The sequence below is a fragment of the Symphalangus syndactylus genome, chromosome 6 (assembly GCF_028878055.3).
Source record: "Symphalangus syndactylus isolate Jambi chromosome 6, NHGRI_mSymSyn1-v2.1_pri, whole genome shotgun sequence".
Lineage (NCBI taxonomy): Eukaryota > Metazoa > Chordata > Mammalia > Primates > Hylobatidae > Symphalangus > Symphalangus syndactylus.
The window spans coordinates 112,029,815-112,057,183 of record NC_072428.2 but is presented as its reverse complement, the minus strand read 5'-3'; the positions used below and the strand labels follow the sequence as shown (position 1 = coordinate 112,057,183).

At 36.5% G+C, this 27,369-nt stretch overlaps 1 protein-coding gene and 1 non-coding gene across 5 annotated transcripts in view; one reads left to right on the top strand and one right to left on the bottom strand.

Moving 5' to 3' along the window:
* The window catches only part of AASS (aminoadipate-semialdehyde synthase), a 71,776-nt gene that overhangs the window by 40,450 nt on the left and 3,957 nt on the right, over nucleotides 1-27,369 (top strand). For all 4 annotated transcript variants that reach the window (XM_063642174.1, XM_055283815.2, XM_055283816.2 and 1 more), the window contains 12 exons: nucleotides 3,381-3,440; nucleotides 3,624-3,691; nucleotides 6,185-6,306; nucleotides 6,475-6,601; nucleotides 11,935-12,045; nucleotides 12,142-12,250; nucleotides 13,256-13,396; nucleotides 18,923-19,090; nucleotides 23,499-23,594; nucleotides 25,387-25,502; nucleotides 26,149-26,237; nucleotides 27,101-27,277. In XM_063642174.1, coding sequence (XP_063498244.1) covers nucleotides 3,381-3,440; nucleotides 3,624-3,691; nucleotides 6,185-6,306; nucleotides 6,475-6,601; nucleotides 11,935-12,045; nucleotides 12,142-12,250; nucleotides 13,256-13,396; nucleotides 18,923-19,090; nucleotides 23,499-23,594; nucleotides 25,387-25,502; nucleotides 26,149-26,237; nucleotides 27,101-27,277 — 1,384 coding nt within the window. The remainder of the gene's footprint in view (nucleotides 1-3,380; nucleotides 3,441-3,623; nucleotides 3,692-6,184; nucleotides 6,307-6,474; nucleotides 6,602-11,934; nucleotides 12,046-12,141; nucleotides 12,251-13,255; nucleotides 13,397-18,922; nucleotides 19,091-23,498; nucleotides 23,595-25,386; nucleotides 25,503-26,148; nucleotides 26,238-27,100; nucleotides 27,278-27,369) is intronic.
* LOC129485551 (U7 small nuclear RNA) lies at nucleotides 23,314-23,374 on the bottom strand. Its single transcript, XR_008658692.1, has one exon. It is a non-coding gene; the product is annotated as a U7 small nuclear RNA (small nuclear RNA).

Sequence of the window (27,369 nt, the reverse complement as noted above, 5' to 3'; positions counted from 1 at the left end):
TTTCTATCTAGAATAAGAATTGTCCCTGTCCTCTGTTGGTATTATTTGCATGGAATATCTTCTTTCATCCCCTTTGAGGGATGAAAGCCTATGTGCATTCTTAAGGTGAAAGTGTGTCTCTTGTGGGCAGCATATACTGAGAGCTTATTTTTTTTTTTTTCCTCCTTGCAACTTTTATTTTAGGTTCAGGGGGTACATGTGCAGTTTTATTACATGAGTAAATTGCATGTCACTGCGGTTTGGAGCACAAATGAATTCGTCACTAAAGTAGTGAGCATAGTACCTGATAGGTAGTTTTTCAGTCTTCACCCTCCTCCCATCCTCCACCCTCAAGTATACCCTGGTTTCTATTGTTCCCTTCCTTGTGTCCATGGGTACTCAGTGTTTAGCTCCCACTCATAACTGAGAACATGTGGTATTTGGTTTTCTGTTCCTACATTAATTTGCTTAGGATAATGGCCTTCAGCTGCATCCAGATTGCTGCAAAGGACATAGTTTCATTGTTTGTTTGTTTTTGAGGCAGTCTTGCTCTGTCACCCAGGCTGGTGTAGTGGCACCATCTCATTTCACAAACCTCCGCCTCCTGGGTTCAAGCAATTCTCCTGCCTCAGCTTCCCCAGTAGATGGGATTACAGGTGCCCACCACCAAGCCTGGCTAATGTTTATATTTTTAATAGAGACAGGATTTCACCATGTTGGCCAGGCTGGTCTTGAACTTCTGACATCAGGTGATCTGCCCACCTTGGCCTCTCAAAGTGCTGGGATTACAGGTGTGAGCCACTGTGCCTGGCCAATTTCATTCTTTTTTATGGCTGCATAGTATTCCATGGTGTATATATACCACATTTTCTTTATCCAATTCACCACTGATGGGAATCTAGATTGGTTCCATATCTTTGCTATTGTAGAGCTTTGTCTTTTTAACCCATTCAGCCACTCTGTGTTTTAATTGAACAATTTAATCTGTTTACATTCAGAGTAATTATTGATATGCCAAGGACTTACTACTGCCATTTTGTTAATTGTTTTCTGATTGCTTTATAGCTTATTTGTTCTTTTTTTCCTCTCCTTCTGTTTATCTTTGTGATTTAGTGATTTCCTTTAGTGCTAAATTTATATTCTTTTATCTTTATCATTTGAATATCTGCTTTAGTATTTTGCATTGTGGTTACCACAAGGCTTACATAAAATGTCTTATAGTTATAATAGACTATTTTATACTAATAACAAATTCAGTTGCATACAAAAACTCTAGACTTCTACCCTCCCACCAGTGTGTGTGTGTGTGTGTGTGTGTGTGTGTGTGTTCACATTTCTTTTTTACCTTTCCGAGTTGGGTGCAACCAGTTAATATTTTTTGATGTCACAATTTACATCTTTTTAGCTTACATATTTCTTAATACTTTATTGTAGCTATCATTATTTTTGACTGTTTTGAATTTTAACTTTCATCCTAGAGTTATATATACCTATGTTTTGCAGAGTGCCATAGTAGTATTGGGGTATTCTGGATTTGATTGTGTATCTACCTTTACCAGTGAATTTTTTAATTTTATATGTTTTCATGTTAGTAATGTTGTTTTTTCTACTTGAAAATCTCCCATAAGCATTTCTTACAGAGCAGCTCTAGTGGTGAAGAATTCCCTAAACTTTTGCTTGTCTGGGAAAGACTTTATTTCTTCTTTTTTTCTGAAGGACAGCTTCAGTGTATAGCATTTTTGGCTGGCAGTTTTCTGTGCATCAGCACTTTGAATATATCATCCCATTCTCTCCTGGCCTGCAGGATTTCTACTGAGAAATCTGCTGATAGTCTAATGGAGATTCCCTTATATGTAACATGATATTTTTATCTTGCTGCTTTTAATATCATTTGTCTTTGGTTTTTGACAGTAATTATAAAGGGACCTCTTTGGGTTAACTCTGTTTGGAGATTGTTGAGCTTCATATATTTGGATGTTCATCTGTCTTCCAAGGCTTGAAACATGTTATTTTTCATTTATCAAAAATTTATATTCATTAATTTTAAAGTTTTACATTTTTAAAAAAGTTATCTATATTGTCCTTTTATTTTTTGAACATATTAATCACAATTTAGAATCATTTTTGTTAATTCCATTACACTTCTTGGTTCTATTTATGTTCCCTGTTTTTTTCCTTGTTTTTTATGGTTTTCAGTAAATTCTTACCTTTCAATATGTTTATTTATTTTTGGTTGAATGCTAGACATTGCGTATTCAAAATTTTAGAGATGACTCGAGGCTCTGGATGTTGTGTGATTTTCCTCCAGATAATATATTTTTTGTTTTGGGCAGTGGGATAGACAAGGATAAAGGTTAGGAGAAATTCACCTAAATTCAGTTAGGATGAAATAATTTAAATCTAGGTTTCAGTCCTTTGGAGAACTGACCTTTTTCAAATTACCATGTATTTTAGATACATGAAAACCATTTTCTATTTATTTTAATACAGTAAATAAATTCTCTGTTACCAGCACTTTCTAGGAACATTTTTCTTGTTCTTAGTTGGGTGAGTGAGCTAGATCTTAACCTATAGTTAGGGAGGAAAGATTGTCTCATTGGCCCTCCCCTGTCCACCAGAAACAGCAATGCTAACTTATATGCCATTACTTCTTGGCAGTATATTCAAGAATTGGGTTCTTTGAGAGGGACTAATTTATATACCCATTACTTCTTGGCAGTATATTCAAGAGTTAGGTTCCTTGGGAGAAAAGAGGAGGAATAGAGGGTTGCTGAAATGTTAATATGAGACATCTTACTTTTTTTGTTGTCTCTGACTCAATTTTGCAAGATAATGTGAAGAGGGTGTGAATGACTTTCTAGGTCTACTCAGTCAAGTCACTTTTGCTACCACCTTTGAAATGCTGATGTACCTATACATATAACTACTAATACTGATACTGATCTGAGGGAGACCCCTTACTGCAGGGTTGGTGGGCTTGCTGAGTGGAAAACCTCATTCTCTACTCCTAATAGAACAGTTTGAACTTTTGGAATGGAGTAGAGGCCCTTGAAGGGAGGACTATAGCTATAAAGCTTGTAAAGATATTTGACAACATGCTTAATATGATACATTTAACTGGTTGGAAAGGATAAGCTTTTTTGTGTTCACAGCAAGCAAAGATGATTATAATCCAATTTTAGTTTTAAAATTGGGACTTGTGCTGAAACACCATAGTCTTGTGGGCAGAGTTGATTGCTTGTAGAAGACTTCTATTACCAATCACTTATACTTAGTGATCCTCAGAAAACTGTTTCTTAAATTCTTTTTTTCCCTTGATTAATATTTTAATATGGATACAAACACCAAGAGGCCTTCTTTGCAGTGTCGTTTATCTCTTACAAATCTCATTTTCCTTTCAGATATTATCAGACGCGACACAGCCTCTTGAAAGTCAGAATTTTTCTCCTGTGGTGAGAGATGTAAGTTGTGACAAGAATATTTTTTCATAAATGTATTTTTTCTACTACCATTTTTGCTCCCTTCTCTCTGTTTCTCTCTCTCTCCATCTTTGTCATTCTGTCTCTTCTCTATCAGTCATAAGACCATGTTTGTAGGACTAAATTGTGGATACTAAAGAAATGTCTTGTGTCATATACATTTAGGCAGTGATTACATCCAACGGTACATTACCTGATAAATATAAATATATCCAGACACTCCGGGAGAGCAGGTAAGTATTGTTCAAATCCTCTTGTTTTATACATTTATTCTTATCTTGGAATTCATGAGTATTTTTTAATGCTTCAGTGGGAGTTCTTAATATTAGGTTTGTAGAATATATGCATTTTGATAATGTTTGAAAATGTAGGAAATCCAACCTAAGTGGCTGGCTGAAACCACTGTGACTGTTTCCCACTTAACAGTAGCATAGCATCATTTTGGCTTTCTAATAGCCTGTGTAGATGTATGGGTAAGCAAGCAAAAATCCAAAAGGATTATCCTTCAGGTAACTTCTTGTTTTTCTCTAGCTTTTGATACATGGTCATGCCTCAGTTATTTTCTCAAAGGAAAATGAGCACACTAGCCTTCCTGTGGTGCTTTCAGTTTGGGTTTTAGTTGAGGATTTGGACTCTCTTTTTTTTAGTATAATGTTCAGGAAAGTGAATTCGTGGTTACAAATTCAGAGAGTTGTGAATAAATGATTGATGAAAATAAGAGGTAGTTTTCTCCAGGGATTCTTATTAGGGGGAAGGTGCCAAAAAGTAATGTAACAAATCTACTCAAGAGAATAGTTACTTTAGAAAGGTCTTTAGCCAAGGCCTTTGTCTCCTTAATTGATTTTACTACTTAAAGTTTGAAAACATTAATTTTATTTTTTTGGAATATTCTGGTCTCCTCCAGCCAATTGCCCTTGATCTGTGTTTGTATCTACTCTGCTGGTTTTTTCACATTAAAAAAGGAACCCATATACTGAAGTCTCAGGAGAAACCAGAGTTGGGAAACAACACAACTGTTTTATCTTCTTTTTCAGTGGTTCTACCTACAAGTAGTAAACAAAGAGATCTGCCCAGATCAAGTGTACTATAGTTAGGCCTTTTCCATATGTGCTGGTTTGATTATAGTTACTTTTTAATGTGTCAGTGAAATATACTGGCATAAGACACTAAGTATTTACTTTTTTTCTTTGTGAATAAGAGAAGCTAACTCCATAACCCTATAGGAGAGTTTCTTACAGGTAAAACTTCACATCTGTTTGTTTTTCATAGCTCTATGTTTTGGTTCTCATCATCTGATGGTCTTTTACACTACTGATACTAGTGACATGTCTAACATGACTGGTCATGATGATATCTTCTGTCTTATGTGTGATATTTCATGAAGCAGCAGGTTTATTGGCTCCAATTGCTAGAACTTGCTGCCCTCTTTCCTGATGGAAACTTGTGCTAAGATACTGATAATAAAGGTTGCATTTTGAAAGGAAATTTACTTTATATTGAACCCTGCCTTATTCTTCTGTTCTTTTCATCACTTAGCACGTGATTATTAACCTGGAGTCTGGGGTTTGGGGGTACTGATGGGCTGGACAGTATTACAATCTAGGAGTGAGTTTCTGTTTTGAGCATTTGGTATTTGGAATGTTTTAATTATACAAACTATAGAAAATATTGTTAGACAGAATATATAATAACCGAATAATAGTGGTTCTCTCTGGAAGGTGAAATGGGAGACAGTAGTAGTTAAATGAGACCTCTTCACATGAGTAATATGTGTGCTGGGGTACAGAAGGACAGGAATTTTTTTATACTTATATTTATTTTTATTTTTTTTAAATTAATGAAAAGTTTTTTGGGTTAATGTTCAAGAGACATTATGGCCTAAAGATTCTAAATAACAGAGCCTACTTCAGTCCCTGGCACTAGGCCATTTCTATGGTTTCATGTTGATAACAGGGAATTTGATTCAAAAAATATTTAATGAGTAAATTCCATATTTAAGACAAAACGTGCTGAGCATTAATGGGTTTATAAAGATGGGTAAGTCTTAGATGCTGCCTTGGAGGACATAGTTTGTGGGAAAGACAGAAAGTCATCTGCCTGGAAGGTATTAATATAAATTCCAGCAGAATAAACTGTTCAAGAATTTAAAAAATGCCTAACACTAGTCTTTGGTTTCTACATTGAACCCATGGCATGTGTGACTCAAAGTCATGGTTTTGACTATTTTCAAGTGACTCTAAAGATATATGACAAAACAATTTCTAATATGGATAATAATATTCTCTTCCTCAAATTGTTGTCTTCTGTGATTGTTGTGAGGAATAAATAAGGTTTCCAAGGTAAAACCCCTTCCATGATTTTGAATCACATCTTCTGGAATGATAAAATGTGAGACCAAGTTACTCAATCACGAGTAAGCCAAGAAAAGGTCCAGCATCTGCACCTCACTAGTAATACTGGGAATTCATGAAATACGTCTATACATCTATAGATATATATCCCAGAGATGTCAGGTCTATTGCTCTTCATTGTACAAAATGTAAAATAATTTTAAAAAATGTTGACATAGGGAACTCATTCATGTTGAAATTCTTATTTTAAGTTATGTGAAGAGAAAATGTTGCTTCATTATTTAGGTTTTAGTGTGATTTGTGGACAGCAAGATTCTGTTATTTAAAAAAAAAATTTTAATTAGCCCTTTCCCTTTTTTTTTTTTTTTTAAATAGGGAACGTGCTCAGTCACTTTCAATGGGCACCAGGAGAAAGGTTTTGGTTCTTGGATCTGGCTACGTATCTGAGCCTGTATTGGAATATTTATCAAGGGATGGCAATATAGAAATAACAGTAGGTAAATAAGCCCTAATTTTTGAAGAAGAAAAATATGTTTTATAGCATGTTGACTTCTACATTTTAGAAAACTACTTTGTTTCTGAAATTTGAAAATTTATTTTTGGAGATGTTAAAATATATGTTACTCTGATATATCTAAAAATGTGACTTTTAATTCTTGAAATAGGCTCTGACATGAAGAATCAAATTGAACAGTTAGGCAAGAAATATAATATTAATCCTGTTAGCATGGACATTTGTAAACAGGAAGAGAAGCTGGGCTTCTTGGTGGCAAAACAGGATCTTGTCATCAGGTCAGTATCTGGCAAGAAATGAGTTTCATATTTTGGTTGTTGTTATTTATTTTCTCTTATTTTTCTCTTTCTGAAACTTTCACTTCTCCTCTCTTCATACTCTTTTGGAGTAAAGTTTTTAATTGAAGTATGGGTCCAGAAGGTGTACAAATCGTAAGTATATAGCTCAATGAATTTTCACAAAGTGAACACACTCTGTGATGATTATCTGTGTCAGGAAACACAATATCAATAATTCCTCAGAAGCCCTCCTGGTTCCTCTTTCTATTATTCACTTACCCTGTCCTCTAAGGGTAATCACTATCCTGGTTTCTGACATTTAGTTTTTGCCTGCTTTCAAACTTCATATGATTGGAATCATTCAGTATATCCTTGTTTGTGGCTGCCTTCTTCCATTCAATGTTGTGATTATGAGAGTCATTTGTGCTATTGTCTGAAATGATAGTTTATTCATTCTCATTGCTGTGTAGTATTTCATTATGTGAATATACTATTATTATTTCTTTGACTACTATAGATATTTAGGTTGTTTCTGGATTTTGGCTATTATAAGTCACACTGCTATACACATTTCAGTATTTGTCTTTTAGTGACCATTTCACCAAAACAGTAATTATACATTTCTGTTGGGTATATACTTAGAAGTGGGATTGCAGGTCATAAGGTATTAATGTTTTCTATACTTTAGTGTCTATTTTATCCTTTGCAGTCATAAAGCTTAAATGAAATAAGTAGACTATTTAGCCTTATGACCATTTTAAGTCTCATCATAGCAACAGATCTTGAAATACAGTATTACTAACTAACAAAAACGCAGATCTAACATCTAGATACAGAGTTACATGAGATTACATGAGATTTACTTTATAACTAAATTTGGTTATGATATTTGAGTACATATGTACAAAAGGAAAGAAACAACAGACATCAGGGCCTGCTTGAGGGTAAAGGGTGGGAGGAGGGTGAGGATCAAAAAACTACCTATTGGGTACTATGCTTATTACCTAGATAACGAAATAATCCGTACACCATACCCCCATGACACAATTTACCTGTATAACAAACCTGCACATGTACCCCTGAACCTAAAATAAAAGTAATAAATAAATAGATAAATAAATAAATAAATAAATAAATAAATAAATTTGGTTTGGAAATGTCAAAGTGATGAGAATAGTCATTCATTCTTAGAATTTTCCCAATATGAGAGGAAGAAAGTTATCTGTTCCCTTATAGTGATTACCTAATCACTTTCACAGATCAGATTCAAATTATATCTTTGGAGGAAGTTCTGTGATGTTCTGCTTTAAAAAAAAAGTCTCAGAAAACATAATGAAAGGTAGTTCTGTAGGTTGGCATTTTTACATTTCTCTTGATATGTTTAAATATAGGCTAATTTCATGCACTTAAAATGTTACTCAATTTATACAAATTTTATGAGCATTAATTTTTATTTAGAAAAAATTGACTATTGACCAACTGAACCTCTCTGGTATTACTATGAAAAGAAATCCTGATTCAAAATAGAATGATCTAGCCTTCTGAGTAGAACAATAATTTATTTTGCCACACATAGGTACCTAAATGTATCATTTTTAATTAAAAGTAAACAATAAAATCCATTTGAAACAAAATCTGAAATAAAATGTGACAAGTTAATGGACAAAGACATCAATCTATTAATATGTCCAAATTTTAAAATTTAGCAAACAAGTGGCCTTCAATAAGATTTAGCATTAGCAAAATCTGTTTTGTATTTAATGTTTTCTCATCTGGTGTATTTTCTATGCTGAATAATGGTAATGCCATTAAACAGTATTATCCTATAGCATTCTTTAAATTTTTTTTTTCTTTTTTTTTGAGACAGTCTCATTTTGTCACCCAGGCTGGAATGCAGTGGCACAATCTTGGCTCACTGTAACCTCCACCCCCCAAACTCAAGTGATCCTCCCATCTCAACCACCCAAGTAGCTAGGACTACTAGGACATGCCACTATGCCTAGCTAAAGTTTGTATTTTTAGTAGAGATGGGGTATCACCATGTTGCTGACGCTGGTCTTGAACTCCTCAAGCAATCTACTTGCCCCAGCCTCTCAAAAGTGCCAGGATTACAGGCATAAGCCACCATGCCTGGCCAAATGTTTTATTTTTTAAGTTGGGGAAGGAATGTTTTGATATAAACACAGTAATAGGGACTACAAAAAAAGTGAGTAAAGAATATGTTTCACAAAATTTTTTTAGTAATATGTACAATTCTCATAGTTTTAATTTTTCAAATTTAGTTTTTAATAATTTAATACAAAGTAGTAATTGATTTCAGTGTTTCTTTGAAAATTCCACATGCATTTTGTGTGTATTTTTCACAAGTGACATTTTTGACCTTTTGGAGTAATTGGGTTGGAGTCAACTTAAATAATTTATGTCCCACTGAGTGCTTACTATGTCATATTCGAGACGAATTATGAACTCTAATCCCTTCGTCTTAAAAAGTACCACCAGGCGAAGTCCTATCATTCTACTTCTCAGCCTATTATAAGGCCAAAGTTTTAAAATATTATTAGATCTCAGTAAAATTTTGATTGGGCAAGTTTAATATGAAGAATGTGATTTAAAAATTTCTGCTTAACCTTTAAGATGACATTGCACATTTTCTATTAATATTTGATTCTAATAGTTTTGCAAGTATTTTACTCAGTGGCTTCTAAAGGTCTACCAAATTTGTTAGCAGTAGATAATTCTTTTTGGTTTAAAGAAACAAAAACATAGAGACCAGGAGATTTTGATACTGATAAAAGACATACACAATTTTATTCTGAATTATAATAAATTTAAATAGCAATACTCTATTGACCTGAGGAGGAATAAATGCCTGAAAAGTAGTTTTATTTTTTTTTTCTATGAAGTAGAGAAAATCTGAAGTATGCAGAATGAATTTGACAAGTACAATGATACAGTGTGATATTGTTTACATTGGTTTTTATTTTTTTTGTTGGTACCGTAGACAGCTAGACAGCTTTACTAAATAGGCATTAAAAAAGAACTTACATGTTGTCATGTAATTAACAGGGTATTTTATTATTCCTAGAATAGAATATGGATATACTCATTTTTATAACACTCATATTTATGAAAATTTAATTTATTATGATTATGCAGTCCCAGAACCAAATTACTATACCACAGCCAAATTTGTTGAAAATCGAATCAAAGTTGAGCTTTGAGTACAGCATCATCGTTGTTCACCACGTGGATTTTTAGCCATTTTGATAGCCTTTACACTGGTCAACACCATCAAAGCCTGTCTCCTCCTTGGGCCTTCCTGGAGTCTACTCAATAATGTAATACATGAGCTGTAGAAATATAGGGATGAATGGAACAAATTCTATTAAATTTTATAAAGATATAACTGGATGCATGCAGAGGAAGGATATCTGGCTTTGGGGGAATCTGGGAAAGCTTTGTGGAGGAAAATAACTTTTTGGAAATTTCTTAAAGAGGCAGGTATAATTTGGATTGGGGTCTTCTGTCTTGGGTTTTCCACTAAAATAGGGCTGCTGTTCTTTTTGCCTTCACATCTTCCAAATGGCTGGCAGGAAGTGTCAAACTAGGTCGAGATCGCCCATGTATTACGTTATTGAGTAGACTCCAGGAAGGGCCCAAGGAGGTGATAGGCTTTAATGGTGTTGATCGATGTAAAGGCTATCAAAATGGCTAAAAATGTTGTTCACCACATGGTGAACAACAGATGATGCTGTACTTAAAGCTCAACTTTGATTGGGTTTTCAACAATTTTGGCTTTGGGATTATAATTTGGTGCTGGAACTGCATAATCACAAGCAATCAAATTTTCATAAATATGAATGTTACATTCATATAAATGAGTATATCCATAGTCTATTGTAGGAATAATAAAATATCCTGTCAATTACATGACAATATTTAGGTTTTTTTTTTTATTGACTATTTGGTAAAGCTGTCTACAGTACCAACAAAAAAATAAAAACCAACATAAACAGTATCATACTACATCATTGCACTTGTCAAATTCATTCTGCATACTTCAGATTTTCTCTAGTTCATAAAAAAAAAAATAAACAATAAAACCTCTTCTCAGGCATTTGTTCCTCATCAGGTCAATAGAATAGAGTATTGCTATTTAGATGTGATAACAGGGTGAATTTATTCTGTGGCCCAAAGGGAGTCATTGATCATGTCCAAGGGAATATTTATTTATTTTACTTTCAACTTTTATTTTACAATCAGGGGTTACATGTGCAGGTTTATTACAAAGGTATATTGTGTGATTCTGAAGTTTGGAGTATCAATGAATCTGCCACCAAGTAGCAAGCATAGTACCCAGTAGGTTGTTTTTCAGCCCCTGCTTCACTTCTTACCTCTTCCCTCTTGTAGTCCTCAGTGTCTATTGTTTCCATCTTTAATTCCATGTGTTCCCAATGTTCAGCCCCCACTTGCTTGTGAGAGCCTGCAGTATTTGGTTTTCTGTTTCTGTGTTAGGTCGCATAGGATAATAGTTTCCAGTTGCACCCATGTTGCTGCAAAGAACACGATTTCGTTCTTTTTTATGGCTATGTAGTATTCAGTGGTATATATGTACTACATTTTTTAATCCAATTCACTGTTTTTGGTGTTTTTTAATTTTTGTTTCACTTTTGTTTTGTTTTATTGAGACGGGGTCTCACTCTGTTGTCCAGGCTGGTGTGCAGTGCTGTGATCTCGACTCACTGCAGCCTTGACCTCCTGAGTTCAAGTGGTCTTCCCACTTCAGTCTCTGGAGTAGCTGGGACTGCAGGCATGCACCAACATGCTGGGCTAATTTTTGTATTTTTTGTAGAGATGATGCTTCACCATGTTGTCCAAGCTTGTCTTGACTCCTGGGCCCCAGCGACCCACCTGTCTTTGGCCTCCCAAAGTGCTGGGATTACAGGCATGAGCCACAGCCCCTGGCCCCAATCCACTATTGATGGGCATGTCAGTTGATTACATGTCTTTGTTATTGTGAATAGTGCTGTGACGAATATGTGAGTGCATGTGTCTTTTTGGTAGAGTAAGCTATTTTACTTTGGATAGATACCCAGTAATGCGATTGCTAGGTCGAATGATAGTTCAACCTTTAGCTCTTTGAGAAATCTCTGAACTGCCCTCTAGCAGCTGAACTAATTTACATTCCCACCAACAGTGTATAAGTGTTCCCTTTTCTGAGAGAATAATTTAATCAGAACAGTACCTTAAGATGCAGCTTTAATACAGTTCAAATACCTTAGAAGATAGGGTTGAAAAAGGGAGTTTCTGATTAGTTTCTTCCTGTTTTTAAGCTTGTTGCCTTATGTATTGCACCCTCTTGTGGCCAAGGCCTGCATCACAAACAAAGTTAACATGGTCACTGCAAGCTACATCACACCAGCACTAAAAGAATTGGAAAAGAGGTAAGTTTTAATCATTTTAAACAAACTGAGTGGATCCATGGCATTGTTTTTATTTTATATCCAAGTTTTCCTTTTTCCTCTTTCCACCTGCTGCAGTGTGGAAGATGCTGGCATCACAATCATTGGTGAATTGGGATTGGACCCTGGTCTGGATCACATGTTAGCAATGGAAACAATAGATAAAGCCAAGGAAGTGGGAGCCACGGTGAGCCCAATTTATACCCAAAGGGAACATTAAAATGTCTAACTTCTTGTGTACAGAATCAAAGTATGAGTTATAATATAGCAACACCTTTAATCAAAGTTAAATTTTTTTTTTTTTTTTTTTTTTGAGACTGAGTTTTGCTCTTGCTGCCCAGGCTGGAGTGCAATGGCATGATCTTGGCTCACTGCAACCTCCATCTCACGGGTTCAAGCAATACTCCTGCTTCAGCCTCCCAAGTAGCTGGGATTACAGGCACGCACCACTATGCCAGCTAATTTTGTATTTTTAGTAGAGATGGGGTTTCTCCATGTTGGTCAGGCCAGTCTCGAACTCCTGACCTCAGGTGATCCGCCCGCCTCGACCTCCCAGAAATTTTAAATAATATCTTATAACTGCAAAATATCCATACAGGAAAACAATGTCCAAGTCTTTGGTAGCAACCAATTTTTGGAGAAACATATGCTACTATAAAATTTTGGCTTAATACAAATTTTAGATTACCTTGGAGATTCTGTAATAAGGTTTGACTTTTAAAAGTGAGAAGAATCTTTGGGTATCAGCAATCCGTTGATATGAAATATCTTTTATGAAACAGTACCTTTGACAAGGTGTAAATGGGTGTAAATGGGATGATTCAGATTGTTTTAGGTTTTTTGAATGTGTGTGTATATATATGTATTAAAATTATATATATGTAAATTTATAATTTGAATACAAAAGTTAGTAGGAACTGACTAAGCAGAATTGAACTAAGAGTTGGATTTTTAACTGAACAAAATGTTAGTCACTATTTTTACAGTTTTTTTAAAAAACCATATATATAAAATTAACTGTTATTTAACCAAATGGTACATGCTTTGAAGATGTATTTTCGAATGCCTTAGTAACTGTAAGAATGAAAAACTGTAGCAAGTTTACTCCATTCATATCATTGTCTTCAATTAATTACTTAGACATTCTCTAAGTTGTGAATTCTTCCTTATTTATTGATTCTTTAACTTATAGATTGAATCATATATTTCCTACTGTGGTGGGCTTCCAGCCCCTGAACATTCAAACAATCCATTGAGATATAAATTTAGCTGGAGTCCAGTGGGAGTTTTGATGAACGTAATGCAATCTGCCACCTATCTGCTCAATGGAAAGGTGAGGAATCTCATCCAAGCATAGTGATATCAACCTGCAATAACGGCCCGAGACAGTCTAAATACTCCCTGATCCCAAACCCTTTAATAATGGCAATGCTGCCTGTCTCCATTATCTCCTCCTGTGTTGTTTCCCAGTGTATATTTTCTGTTCTGTTTAGCACGGTCTCCTTGCTGTTCCCAGCAAAGCCTGTGCCTATTCTCCTCCCTAGGCCTTCTTGCAAGTTGTTTCTGCTATTCAAAAATTCACTTCTCTATATATGTAAACACTGGTCATCTCTTGATTTATTTCAGCATGACAAACATTTTCTGAGTATCTACTATGTGCTGGACTTTGGTCAAGTTACCCAAGACTGTCACCGAGAATGAAATTCATGACCTCAGAAAGCTCACAGCTGGATTGGGGATGGGGTTTAGCTCTTGGAATGGAGGGTTTGATGTGCTGGGGAAAGAAACTACAATTTCTTCCCCAGCTGCCATGTAACAGAACATAAGAACTCTCCAAGTTTAATATTATTTTCATTATTTTACAATAAGAAAGCTATGGCTCAGAGAGCATGTCCAAGGTCATTTGGCTGAGATTCAAACTCAAGTCTAACTAACTCTTAAGGCTTTTTTTCTCCTTTTGCTAGATTGCCTAATGGCTGGAAAGACAGACATGGGAATAAGTAATTATAATTATAATTTAATAGGGAAATTTCCAAAGTATGTTAAAGTGGCTCAGAGGTACAGATGGGATAACAGTTTAATTGGCCTTGGTGAAGGGGTTGGGGGAAGGAGGATGGGGAGAAGGAAAACTAGTGGAGAAGAGGATGTGCTTGGCCTTGAAGGATTTGAAGGTGCCAGCTAGGCGGGGATGTTAGCACTAATGGTATGACAGTTTTATAAGGGGAAAAATCAGGTTTAGGGAGTTAAGATAACAGCTACACTTAAAGAGATGGCAAATGACAGAGCCAGTATCCAAATCATGTCTATCTGACTTCATAGTTTATGCTCATAGTTTGGAGAAAAACGAAATGAGACTCAGAGTGCCTCTTTGAGTTGTGTGTTGTAGGCACCTCACTCACCTTGCCCTAGTCCTGGCCCTGCAGGCAGCGATGAGTAATATGATCAGATAGATATGTCTTAAAAAGATTATTCTAGCATCAATATTTTACATTGTCCATGTATTTGTGAATCGAAACGTATTTTAGGAGTAGAGAGAAAGAATTTCTTAAGCTACAAGGTGAATGCTGTTATTAGCCATGGTCTTTTGTGCCTGTGATATAGAGCATAACTCATACTTGGCTTGGAATTACAAGGGGAGTTTAAAAAATACCTGGGCCTCATCCCCAAAGATTCTGATTTGCCTGGGTTTGGGGATTTTTAAAATCTTCCTAGTGATTCTAATATGCAGCTGAATTTGAGAACAACTGATTTAGTGATCAGAGAATCACAGCTGCACTTAAAATAGTACTAAACAAGCAGGACACTTTAGCTTGATGCTGGAATGATGTGTGACATGTTTCAGGATAATAAACAGGATCAATGAGTTCTGGTCTAATTCCTGGCATCCCTCATAACATAGCCAAAGACCAGGCAGTTGAAAAGATCCACTGGATGTCAGTTTCCTGATATGTAATGTGAGCACTGATGTTCCATCCAATTCTTTAATTCTATGAATCATGAAGGTTTGCACCAGAATTTTAGTCTGATGTTTTACCAAGCACACATCCTTTTACATGCTACAGCCTGTCTGCTATTGCATTCCAACAGCTCCTTTTACCTTCTGCAATCTTAAGAGACTGGCCTATGTTTGGTATAAATTAACATGTGAAGGCAGGACAAATTCTTGCCTCAGTTGAGTAAAACACTTATTTTTAGGAGGCCTTATAAATGCTAAAGATGGTAACAATGAAAGGGTCAGCAGAGTGCAACCATGTAAAAGAAAGAGCAAGGAACTTGGTATCTGTGCTCTAGTTCTGCCATTACTGGTTGTGAGCTTTGGGTTCCTTGTCTGAAGATAAAGACAGTCATGCCAGCCTTCCAGGGTTCTTAGTCAGTGAGGTCACATAGATTGCAATCTGCCTAACAGCAGATTGTCAGGCATGTAATCAATCTAGCAAATATTAGCTACATAAGGAAATTAGTGGTTGTGAGAGTTTAAGAAAAACAAGAGGTTATTTTCAGGTAGCAGAAGTTGTATTTGTTGAATTTGAAGTTCTCCTCTTTCATCCTAAATGTCTTTTGTAAAAATGAGTGCTTTTTGCATCTCTCTGACACTGTGGAGGATACCAAGAGAAAACATGACACTTTTCTTTTCTTTGCTAAAATGATACTTTTTTCAAGGTCCCACTTGCGTTTCCTCTTGTGAATGAAGCTTTTTGTGACCACTCCAGCCTCTGTTCACTATTATTTTGTCTGAACTGAATCAAAGAATCAGACACTTTGTTTGTCTGTGTCTAAGAATTTTCTAGGTGCTGCATTATTCAGTCAGTAATTCAAGTGTATCAGTCTGTTTCCCAAGCCAGATTGTTGAACAACTTAAAACCTCTCTCGTATTCTTGCCCTTCACTCCCTCTGCCATCACCACCCTCCACCATGGAGCAGGTCTTAAATAATTCACAGAATCATAATGGGAAACCAAGTCACCTCTCTGACTTCTACTTAAATTTGAAGACTTAAACTTTTCCAGAAATTGGGCAGTGGCCTATGAATTTGAACATATCTCATTGTCTTACATCTTTGCAGTAATTTCTAGCCACTTGTACTATTTCTAACTTCTAATTTGATTCCTAACAATTCTGATTTTCTTCCACATATTCGGAGACAGTGATTTCATCTTCTCTTAGTTTCATTCCCCTCACACTGCTGGTGTACTTTTTTACATTGGTGGCATTTGGGAGTGACATGGCAGAGCTTTGCCATCATCTTCTGCAGTGTTTCCCAGTCTAACCTGGCAAAACATGTAGTCTAAGTGAGAAGTGTGCTTGCTCTGCAAACATCGCTTTAAGATAAGTTTTCTAGCCCTCTATCCATTGCCTGCCACCACCTTGACTGCAGCACCCAGCCCTTTGGAAATCAAGAGCTACCATTCTCTTCCTTTGCCTGTACCAATTCTTTATGCAACTTTCAGTGCATCCCAGGTGGCATAATCAGGAATGCTGTACTTTGTCAATATCCCTTTCAAAATACTGATCCAGAAATAACCATGATTAAGGGGACAGTGCAGTAGAAGGAACACAGACATTGCAGTCAAATAGAACTGGGTTCAGATTTGCCTTTGGGTGACTCAGCCTCAGTTTTGAGCTCTGAAAAATGAGTTATTTCATGGATTAAAGATAATGCCCAGTACAAGGCACTGGGCACATAGTAGGCCCTGAAAAAATGATTGTATATTTCCTTATTAGTTTAGTGATCAAGCTTACTGTGATTATTTGAGTATATATGATACATTTATTCAAATATAGCAGTGATTCTCTCTAGTTGGGAGATGTGTATTTGTGTTTGTCTGTGTGTGTGTGTGAAAGAGTTGGACCTAGAGAAGCTTGCGACAGCAGTGAATAATGAGCCTGAGCATTGTCAGAGCAGAAAGAAATGTATATTCTCTGCAAAACACACAAATATGTTTCTGTTGTCATTCAAATTATTAATAAAATAATAAACAAGAAAGAACTTATTGTTGAACTACATTATATACCACTAGAAATACAACTATGAATGAATATCAAATGACAGTAATTACCCAGTAATTTTTGGGTCAGGTTGCTTAGCCAACTGCCATTCTCACTAAATGAATCATTGCCATTCAGCTGACATTTCTTCATCTTCTTTGTAAGGATTTCATGATAGACTTAGGAACTTGCTGTTTTATTTATGATTGGTAAGCTAGAATATTGTGGTCATTATTGAATTTTTCTTTCAGAGATTTTCCTGACCTTCAAACAAGCAAACGAAACTTAAGAATTGTCATAGATTATAGAAATGAGATGGGTGTGAAGACCCTAAAGGTCAACATTTGCTTTTTTTGTTTTTTAAGAGATGGTGTCTTGCTGTGTCACTCAGGCTATTCTCAAACTCCTGGGCTCAGGCCATCCTCCTGCCTCAGCCTCCCAAGCCAAGTAGCTGGGATTACAGGTGGGCACCATCATGCCCAACATTTGCTTTCTTAGATTTTTTTCAAAAATTTAGAATTCTATTAAATAAACTGGTTTTAAAGAAGTAGTTCAGAAATCATCCCCCGCTTTGGAAATGTTTACTCTGCAGTCTAGTAGGCTTCACAAGAAAATTAAATGAAAGGCATTCCTCACATCCTTCATTCAGATTTTCACTTTTGAAATTTTAAATGGTGCTTGGCACTCTCCAAAGTGAGCCTCTGAACTGAAAAGACTCCAGTGGTCCTGACATTGCAGTCAGCATATCCCTTTTCTTTCTGGGGCTTCATCCACATATAAATGAGTTTCCATTTTCTCTCTCATACAAAGGCACGTTCAGAACCCATCTACTAATAAGGCATGAGAATCATTAAGTTTAGCCAAAGGCCTCTTCAGGCAAATCCTATGAATTCACCTTAAAGTACATTGGCAGCTCCATGGTACAGTGTTATTTTGTGCAGCTTTAGAGAAATTGGTCAGAAATTGTTTCCAGTTGTACAAGAAGAATAAAATTCAGTTCCACCAGCAGCACCAACCAGAATTCTCAGACCTAATTTTGTCACTCCAGAATGCTTTCCATTATCTCAACGATAATAATAAGCCAATAAACTAGAAGAAAATTTAGTCCTTTAATTAAAATTAGAGACAAAGAAATCCTTCATTGCATTTTGAGTATGTGTGTTGGGGGTAGGGGTATGGGAAAGAGAAGTACTGAGATATCAAAAGATTTTTATTTCATCCCTCATGTTATTCCCTTCACAATTTGTGTGATCTTCAATGCATAGATAGTAACTGCTCAATAAATTTAGCTGTATGAATGAAATGTATGTGACTGATGCCTAATGTGGCATTTAGAAGGCTCATGAAAGTAAAAGAATGAGAATATTGATTGTTGTTTGAGCATAGAAGCCATTTAAATAATTATCTGTTGCTTTTAGCTTATTTAAGTTTATTTTTTAAACACTTTTATATAAAATAATTTTGTTTATTTTTTAAACTTTTTTTATTTTTAAATAAACATTTAGAAATAAATTTTTAAAAAATTAAAACGTTTATTTTAAAATCTTTTTCTAAATGTTTATATTTTTTAAAAAGGCAAACTCTAGTGGGAAATAATTTAGTGCCATTTTATCCAGGGGAGGGAAAAAAATTGAAAATAAGACCTTATATTTAGGAAAACTAAATGTTTTAAAGTCAAATTTTAAAGCTTGAGAGAAGAATTGCTTTGAGAATTATGATATTAGTAGAACAGCTTAAGTATGGGATGATGGTTATGGTGGTTTCATTATTTTTTTTTTCAAATTTCTGTTGCTTTCTTTGTTCGTATAATGCAGACAAGCCCTAAAAGAAAGGAACAGCTGTAACCTCATGTGTGCCTTCTCAATGTTTCTCAGGTTGTGAATGTTGCAGGAGGCATCTCCTTTCTTGATGCCGTTATGTCCATGGATTTTTTCCCAGGATTAAATTTGGAAGGCTATCCTAACAGAGACAGTACGAAATATGCTGAGATTTATGGCATTTCTTCTGCTCACACTTTGTTGCGGGGGACACTGAGATATAAGGTAAGCAGCTGGACTTTAGATTCAACATGTTGCCAGTTTTGATGTAAGTGATGTGTACACTTAATTTTTCTTAGTAGTCAAAATAATTAAGATGATAAACCAAGTTGGAGTCTATTTTTTCAGGAATCTTATGATTGATTGAATATTTTAGGAGACTCACCTCAAAATAAAAAGATAATTAATTGACTCATTAGGAGTTGGGGACAGGCAGGGCTTCAGGCTTAGTGAGAGTTGGAGGTCAAGTGACTTCCCCAGGACCTGATTTCTCGAAACGTCTCAGCTGTTCTTTCCAGTATTCACAGGAGTTTCAAGTGCTGTGCGATGGCAGAGTGGTGGCAGCACCCCCAGCCTCTCAGGATCAAATTCAGTGGGAATAAAAAATGATACCGTTCTAATAGCCAAAAATACGATTTTTGTCTCATTAGCTCCCTAAGGTCAGTGGGATAAAATGTGCCCATGTACTTTGGCCTATGTTATATGTCCTAGAACTGGAGATGGAATCAATGTCATTAAAAAAACATGGGCTGGGGCTGGAGGAAATGGACGGGATGAAAGGGGCTTCCCCAGAGCAAATCCAAAATGTTTTTAAACCACAAAATGGGGAGTACATTCTAGGAGCATAAATGCAAATGTCCACTACACATTTATTGATCACAAAAAAAGCATTTACAAGTGTGACCAAATCAAGACAACTGGTGTAATAGTTTTCTAGCATAATATCACAAATTGGGTAGCTTGAAACAATAGGGGTTTATTCTCTCACCATTCAGGAGTCCAGAAGTCTGAAATCAAGATGTGTGTGAGTAGGGTTGGTGCCTTTTGGAGGCTTGACTTTGAGACACATCCATCCAATTTGTGCCTCAGTTTCGTATCACCTTCTTCTGTGTGTCTCACTGTGTTGCCTCCTCTTCTTATTAGGGCACTAGTCATTGGACTTAGGGTTCACCCTAAATCCAGGTTGATTTCATATTGAGGTCCTTAGTTAATTCTATCTGCAAACATTCAAGTGAGGCCATATTCTGAGGCTCTGGATGCCCATGAATTTGGTGACAGGGCACTAAACTCAACCTAATGTAATCAGCATACCTAAAATACATGCATCTCTCAGGATCAGAGACCTGATTGCAAATCTGTCTGTCTTGTGAGATTTCCTGGCCAAGGCCAGGGAGGGGATTTGTCTCATGTGTGTTATCTAGTATTCTCTATCTTTTTATCTGGAAGATGTAAGGCACATGGACCTGTCAGTGATGACCCTTCAATCTTGTGCCTGCTTTTCTGTTGCTCTCTTATCTTTTTTTGCTGGCTGTTCCTTTTGCCTGGAACTTCTCCTCCAGGTATTTGTATCATCCTCCCTGGAGCCTTATTCTTTTCTTCTCTGCAACCCTGCCCCTGGTAACAATGGTTTTATTCTCTATCTCTGCATGTTTTACTTTCTTAAAAAAAATTCTGCATGTGAGTGAGATCATGCAATATTTTACTTTTTGTGTCTCACTTATTCCACTTAGCATAATGTCTTCCAGGTTCACCTGCCTATCTGTTCTTAAAAAGAAAACAACCACTATATTTCTTACTCTTGAGAGCTTCTGTTACATTTATGGGCACTTAGCACTTACTTCTCAGCATTTTAAGTTATAATTTTATGTATATTTTTCTTATCTCCCAAAAGAGATCGTACGCTCCTAGAGAGCAGGTGCTTGTACTCCATGAATATGATTTTTTCATTGCCCAGGAATCAAATGAGACATCAGTGATAATGTCCTACTGAGATCTAGGAGCTGTGACTCTTCTACCAGCCTTTAGGCACAGTAGAAATTCTAGTCTGAACTCATGCATACTATCCCCAGGTCTGGCAGATTTCTTGAACTATTTTCTTCAATTTGTTCAAAGAATATGAGTAGTAACTTTTTTTTTTTGGCCAGCAGTTAGGATATATAGCTTTCAGTATAGTCTTTTGACAAACATATAGATCCAGGAATGAAGGATTTTAATAGATTTAAACATTGAATAAAGGTCTCAACAAGGTGTGCTAGTGGGAGACATCCCCACAGATTCCCTGAGGATGGAAGATGTCACAGTTTTCATAATCATGAGGGCCACCATCCTGGGCAATGCCAGCAACCCATTGGTAACCCTAACATTCTTTCCAGTATTGGAGATGAGATACCATCATTCAAATATGACAGAGAGGCCTCAACTACTCTCCTTCTCTGCCTGCCTATCACCTGCTTGTCCTAGACGCAGTTTAATAGCACCTTCCTGTGGTATCCTCCCTAACTCCTTCCCCTTGAACCACCCACACCCATCTATGCGAGTTCCTCTTCTTTTGTGCTCCCACAGCTATGTTTTCCTCTAACCTAGCACCTATTAATATAATACTCTACTACAATTCAGTCATCAGTGGTGGTGCATTTTTGCTTACCATGGACTGGGCATTATTTGCTTGAGTTATCTGACCCTTCTGTTGACTACAGTTTCTACATGGATGAGACTGCAATTTTTTCATCCTGTGGCCTCAGTCCCTAGCACAAGTCTGACATACGGCAGCAGTTTGCTAAATGCTTATTGATGAATGAATACGTAAAATAAATTCATTTCTAGGGGTCAGCATAAAAATATATTTCTGAGATTAATAAATAGCTCAGAAATCAGTATTTTAGGTGTTGGATAAAGGGATCTCTAGCACCTATCAGGTCCCAGAAGCGAGCTAAACAAGCTAGTGATATTACTTTTCTGTTTCTCCTCTTTGAAGTATATTTGCATTTGAATTAGAGCAAATGAAAATTCTTTTTTTAGTAACCTTTGAACAGTTTGAACAATATAACCTTTAGAAATGGGAAAATTACTAGTTGGCCAGACATTCAGTAGTGAAATATCTGATGGTTGCAGGAACTATTTTATATTTTAAAACCTCTGTTGCTCCCTAGAATTATTTCCCTCTCTCTCTTTTCTTCTCTCTCTCTCTGCTTGAGCAGTAATTACAGATAAGATAAATTTTTTATCTTAGCCCTCTCACCCTGCTTCCCATTTGCACACTGGGGAATAAAGACCATTGTGGTCTTTCTTTACTTCATCAATTATTCAGAATCTATTTATCCAGGCATTTGTTCTCTTTTAGGGATTGGAATGCTGAATAATGGATTGGAATGTTGAATAATGTTGAATACCTTCCTATGGTATCCTCCCTAACTCCTTCCCCTTGAACCACCCAGCCCCATCTATGTGAGTTCCCCTCCTTTTGTGCTCTCACAGCTATGTTTTCCTCTAACCTAGCACCTATTAATATAATACTCTACTACAGTTTGGTCATCAGTGGTGATGCATTTTTGCTCACCATGGACTAGGTATTATTTGCTTGACTTATCTGTCCCGAAGTGGGCATTGGGATGAAGAATATGCACACAAATAAAATATTATATAACATAATATAACATAAAGGTATAATTTCCCTGCTTTCAATACCTACAGTACAGCAGCTGAATAGACAATTAATTACGAGCTGCGTTAATTGCCATGATAAAGGTATATACAAAATGCTATAAGAAGGGAGTGCCCACTCACCTAGGGGACTCACAAGCGGTGCTAAACTGGGTCTGAAGGGAGGAGAAAACATTTCATAAATGAAGAAGTGTGGCCAAAACATTCCAGTTACAGGAGCAGCATGTACAGAGGCCCTGGTTTCTGGAAGAACACAGCACATTTGGGGAATAGTGAAAGTGGAGATCTGTGAGTTAGGCTAGATGAGCATATTGTGATGGGTTTTATATAATATACCAAGGACCTCAGGTTTGCTTTGTAGACAATGAAGGACATATGAGGAATTTTTATCAGAGTGGTGATATTATCATATCTTAGAAAAATCTCTCTGATTCCTACCTCTTTTTCTGCTCTCCATATATCTTGGGGGTAGTGGCTCTAATCAGTAGATTGGATTATCTGCTTTTGAGGAGGATATTCTTACAAGTTCCTCCTTCCATTATAAGAAAGAGCTCAACTGACTGTTCTATTAAATAATATTCTGCTGAGCTGACAGCATATAACACATAAGAAAATTTGCCCTTATGCTGCCAGAAAATTCCATTCACATGTTACCCAGAAACAGAAGACCTAAGTTTTGCAAAGTCTTTTATGTAAATCAGTAGAATTGTTATGACACTATTGATCTCAGTTTGAGCTTGAAATTGGTTGTATCTATATCCTCAATACTTTTTTGGTGGGCTGTGGGGAGGGGTTTCTAGTACAGACGGGACAACCTGCTAGGCAAATTCTAAAAGAGCTGTAGTACTCGTATCATCAATGTAAACAATTTTCTAAATTAGTTACAAAGATAGATCCCTCTTTTCAAAAATATTTTGTATTTTTTCATTGGAAGAGAAAAATTTTGTATACTGCTTATTAATTCTTCTTTCAGGGATATATGAAAGCTTTGAATGGATTTGTAAAATTAGGTCTTATAAACAGAGAAGCACTTCCTGCCTTTAGACCTGAGGCCAACCCTCTCACCTGGGTAAGTGACTCCGGAATTACATTCTATCTGCTCCTCTTCAGGAATACCTTCTGAAATGGTCGGGGGTGAAGTCTGCTTTGGATCAGCAAAAGAACCCATTTTTTAGCTTATGAGCAGGAAGATAAATCCTAACTCCAAAGCCCCCTTTCCCTTCATTGTGATGGAAGAATGGAGAAGGTGTGGGGCTGACACATATCAGGCCTGTTTCCTGCAGCAACTTATACCATTTGACTGCTCCTTGAGCTGTGATAAGAGATGTATTTGCTCTCTGCATTAAGCTCTGAGCTCTTCCAGTTGTCTAAGTGGTGACCCAGTGATGGGAGTCATTTGGGCTTCCTGAAAGTGAGAATCCAGGAGAGTTACTAGTGTATTACAGAACTGGATTCCCAACCTCCAAATCTTGTCAGTACTCTCATTTGGTTACTTATAACCATGAGTGATTTGATTTTCAGTTATACTGAGCTTATGCATCTATCTGTTGTTGTACCAAAATCTTAAGGCCTCAGAGTTGGAATGAACTTTGGAGGCTTAGAACTGAATGTGAAGTAGAGCTTCTACTGACTGCTCAGAATTAACTCATTACCAGCTGGTTGTTCAACTTAAACTAGTGTGCCTGTATTCCAATAGAAATGCCAGAAGTGTATCACAAGGAGAAAAGGACCAATGTTGCTAATTCCATTAAATCTCAAAAAAAAAGTTTTGGTATTCTTGCTAGCTGGTTTCTTAAAAAAAATTATTTTAAAATTCTTTATGGGTGCATAGTAGGTGTATATATTTATGGAGGATGTGATATATTTTGAAATAGGCATGCAATGTGTAATAATCCCATCTGGGTAAATGGGGTATCTACCACCTCAAGCATTCATCATTTCTTTGTGTTAGCCAGTTGCTTTTACATTCATTTTTTTTGTGTGCATTTGTGAACCTTTCCAATCTTAAGTTTTACCTTTCATAAATTTACTTGTTGGATAGGAGTGAATAAATATCTGCAGAGAGAACCTGGGGTTGAGGCAGCTGGCTTAGGAAGGTTGGTGCAGACATTCTTAGGGATGGTCTTTTTTGTAAAGGACCAGATTATAAAGGTTTTAGACTTTATGGGCCATACGGTCTCTATCAATACCACTCAGTTCTCCCATAGACGATACATAAACCAATGAGCATGACTGTGTTTCATTGAAACTTTTATTTAATAAGACAGACAGTGAGCCAAATTTGGTCTGTGAACCAGTTTGTTGACTCCTAATCTAGAGCATAGCTTTTCCTTTGGGAGCCTAGAAAAAGTCTTGTTTTGAAAGTAGAAAAAACTATTGCTACTGTTTAAGTGTTCTTCCTTTGAGATGTTATTACCTGCGAGGACTTTCTCATCTCTTGAACCTACAAAAGAACCTGGGTTGCTACTGGCAACCACTGCAGTAAGCCTTTTCCACTGTATCCTGGTCAAAATGGACTGCTGGAGGGTAGGGGGAGAATGAGTAAAAACACAGTGATAGAGAGGGTATACAAAGATAGGGAATGTGCTGGTAAGAACTGCACCATCTGTTTTGTATTGAGTTGATCTTAGAACCCATTTTTATTGGTGAAATATCATTTTGGAATAGCAGCTATTTATTGATGTGTAGGTATGCAGATGTGTGTATGTATGTGTATGTGTTACAATTTGCTATTTCCAATTATTTTTAATTTTAAAATTTGAGGTGTATTTGAAGTTCAGCGTTTTAGTAGGATAATTTTTCAGTTAATTAAAAAAAAATTGTTAGGGACTTAGAAATATTGTCTTTATTTTTCTAACCAGAAACAACTCCTCTGTGACCTAGTTGGGATTTCACCCTCCTCTGAGCACGATGTGTTGAAGGAAGCTGTTCTTAAGAAACTAGGAGGAGACAATACCCAGTTGGAGGCTGCTGAATGGTAGGCACCCACCACTCAACTTAGAGCAAAATATACTGGATCAATGATTGCTAATTTCTACTCAAAAAAAGTTAAATATTTTACATTTGTCTTTGATTAATTTGTTGCTCTAATTTGGGTAGACAGATTACCATGTGCCATGTTCATGTGGGCATAAAGAGTAGATAAAGAGAAGAGCTCAATGGCAATTATAATTTGAGAAATGCTTATCTGGAAACACTTTACCACTCAGTTCCTAAGCATAGTGGGGTATTTTTGCTTTCCTGTAGGAGATTCTGAGTAGTCAGAGAATATTACATTAAAACATTCTTTCATGTGACTGCTGTGGCATCCTGCTGGTATACTTAATGTTGGAGAACTAACCTATAAATTAATCTCATAAAGAGCTTTGTAAGTACATGGGATTACAATCCATCATCTCTGCCCTGCTCCAGGGAGCAGTGCCTGGGTGAGTCTGGAGATGATTCTGAAGGTTAAAACATTGCTATTGTTATTGTTATTTTACACTTTAGGAGAATCCTACAACTTGAGTTACCATCTTGTAATTCTGCCCCTTCAAGATTAAATTCAAGGAGCTCCCTTTTGCTTCCCAAGTGAGAACATGTATAGGACTTGAACTAATGCAGCCATCTCCTGTGCTTTTCAGGTTGGGCTTACTTGGGGATGAACAAGTCCCTCAGGCAGAGTCCATTCTGGATGCCCTCTCCAAGCATTTGGTCATGAAGCTTTCCTATGGTAGGCCATGAAGTATTAGCTAAATATACCTGAAGAAGAATCATAAGATAGAGTCAGTGCAGATAATCGTATTGGAGGGTTGGCACTAAGCAGCAGGAATGGGAAGATGTGATATGATGAAAAGGGCAATTGGACTATTTTTCCAGGGGTAGGAATTTGAGAATTATTAGGTAAAATTAAACTTAGTTATTATGGGAAAGGAAAAAATAGTTTTACTATTTATTTATTTATTTATTTATTTATTTATTTACTTATTTATTTTTTGAGATGGTGTCTCGCGCTGTCACCAGCCTGGAGTGCAATGGCGCGATCTCGGCTCACTGCACCTCTGCCTCGCAGGTTCAAGAGATTCTCCTGCCTCAGCCTCCCAAGTAGCTGGGACTACAGGCGCCCGCCACCATGCCTAGCTAATTTTTGTATTTTTAGTAGAGACAAGGTTTCACCATGTTGGTCAGGATGGTCTTCATCTCCTGACCTCGTGATTCGCCACCTCAGCCTCCCAAAGTGCTGGGATTACAGGCATGAGCCACCGCGCCCGACATTACTTTTTTTTTTTTTAATGCATTAGGCAAATGCCAAAGAAGCATTTTTGGAGCGTACTAAAAGGCCTGTACAGCAGTGCCTTTGTATCTGTAAACAGGATATGGTGACATGAACCCGGATAAAGGAATGCGATCACAGTTCTAATTTCCTTGAGGTTTTCACTTTGACTTTGGGCTAAAAAGCTGTGTAAATAATTGTCTAGTGATCATATATAAAAGGAGGGAAAACTTTTAAGACCAGAAGGGCAGGAGGAGGAGATGACAGACAATATTTGAGTTGTATTGATGGTGGCATTTTTACTTATCTTTATTTGTTTTAAGGTCCTGAAGAAAAAGATATGATTGTGATGAGAGACAGCTTTGGAATCAGACATCCTTCTGGACATTTAGAACACAAAACGATTGATCTTGTGGCTTATGGGGACATCAATGGCTTTTCAGCCATGGCTAAAACCGTGGGGTTACCCACTGCCATGGCAGCCAAAATGTTGCTTGATGGTAAGTGTGTTCATGTGAGGCGTAAGCCTGTTTCCATATCACTTCCAAGCCATTTGGTGCCTGGATGTCAAGTAATTGCTCTTGAGCATAAC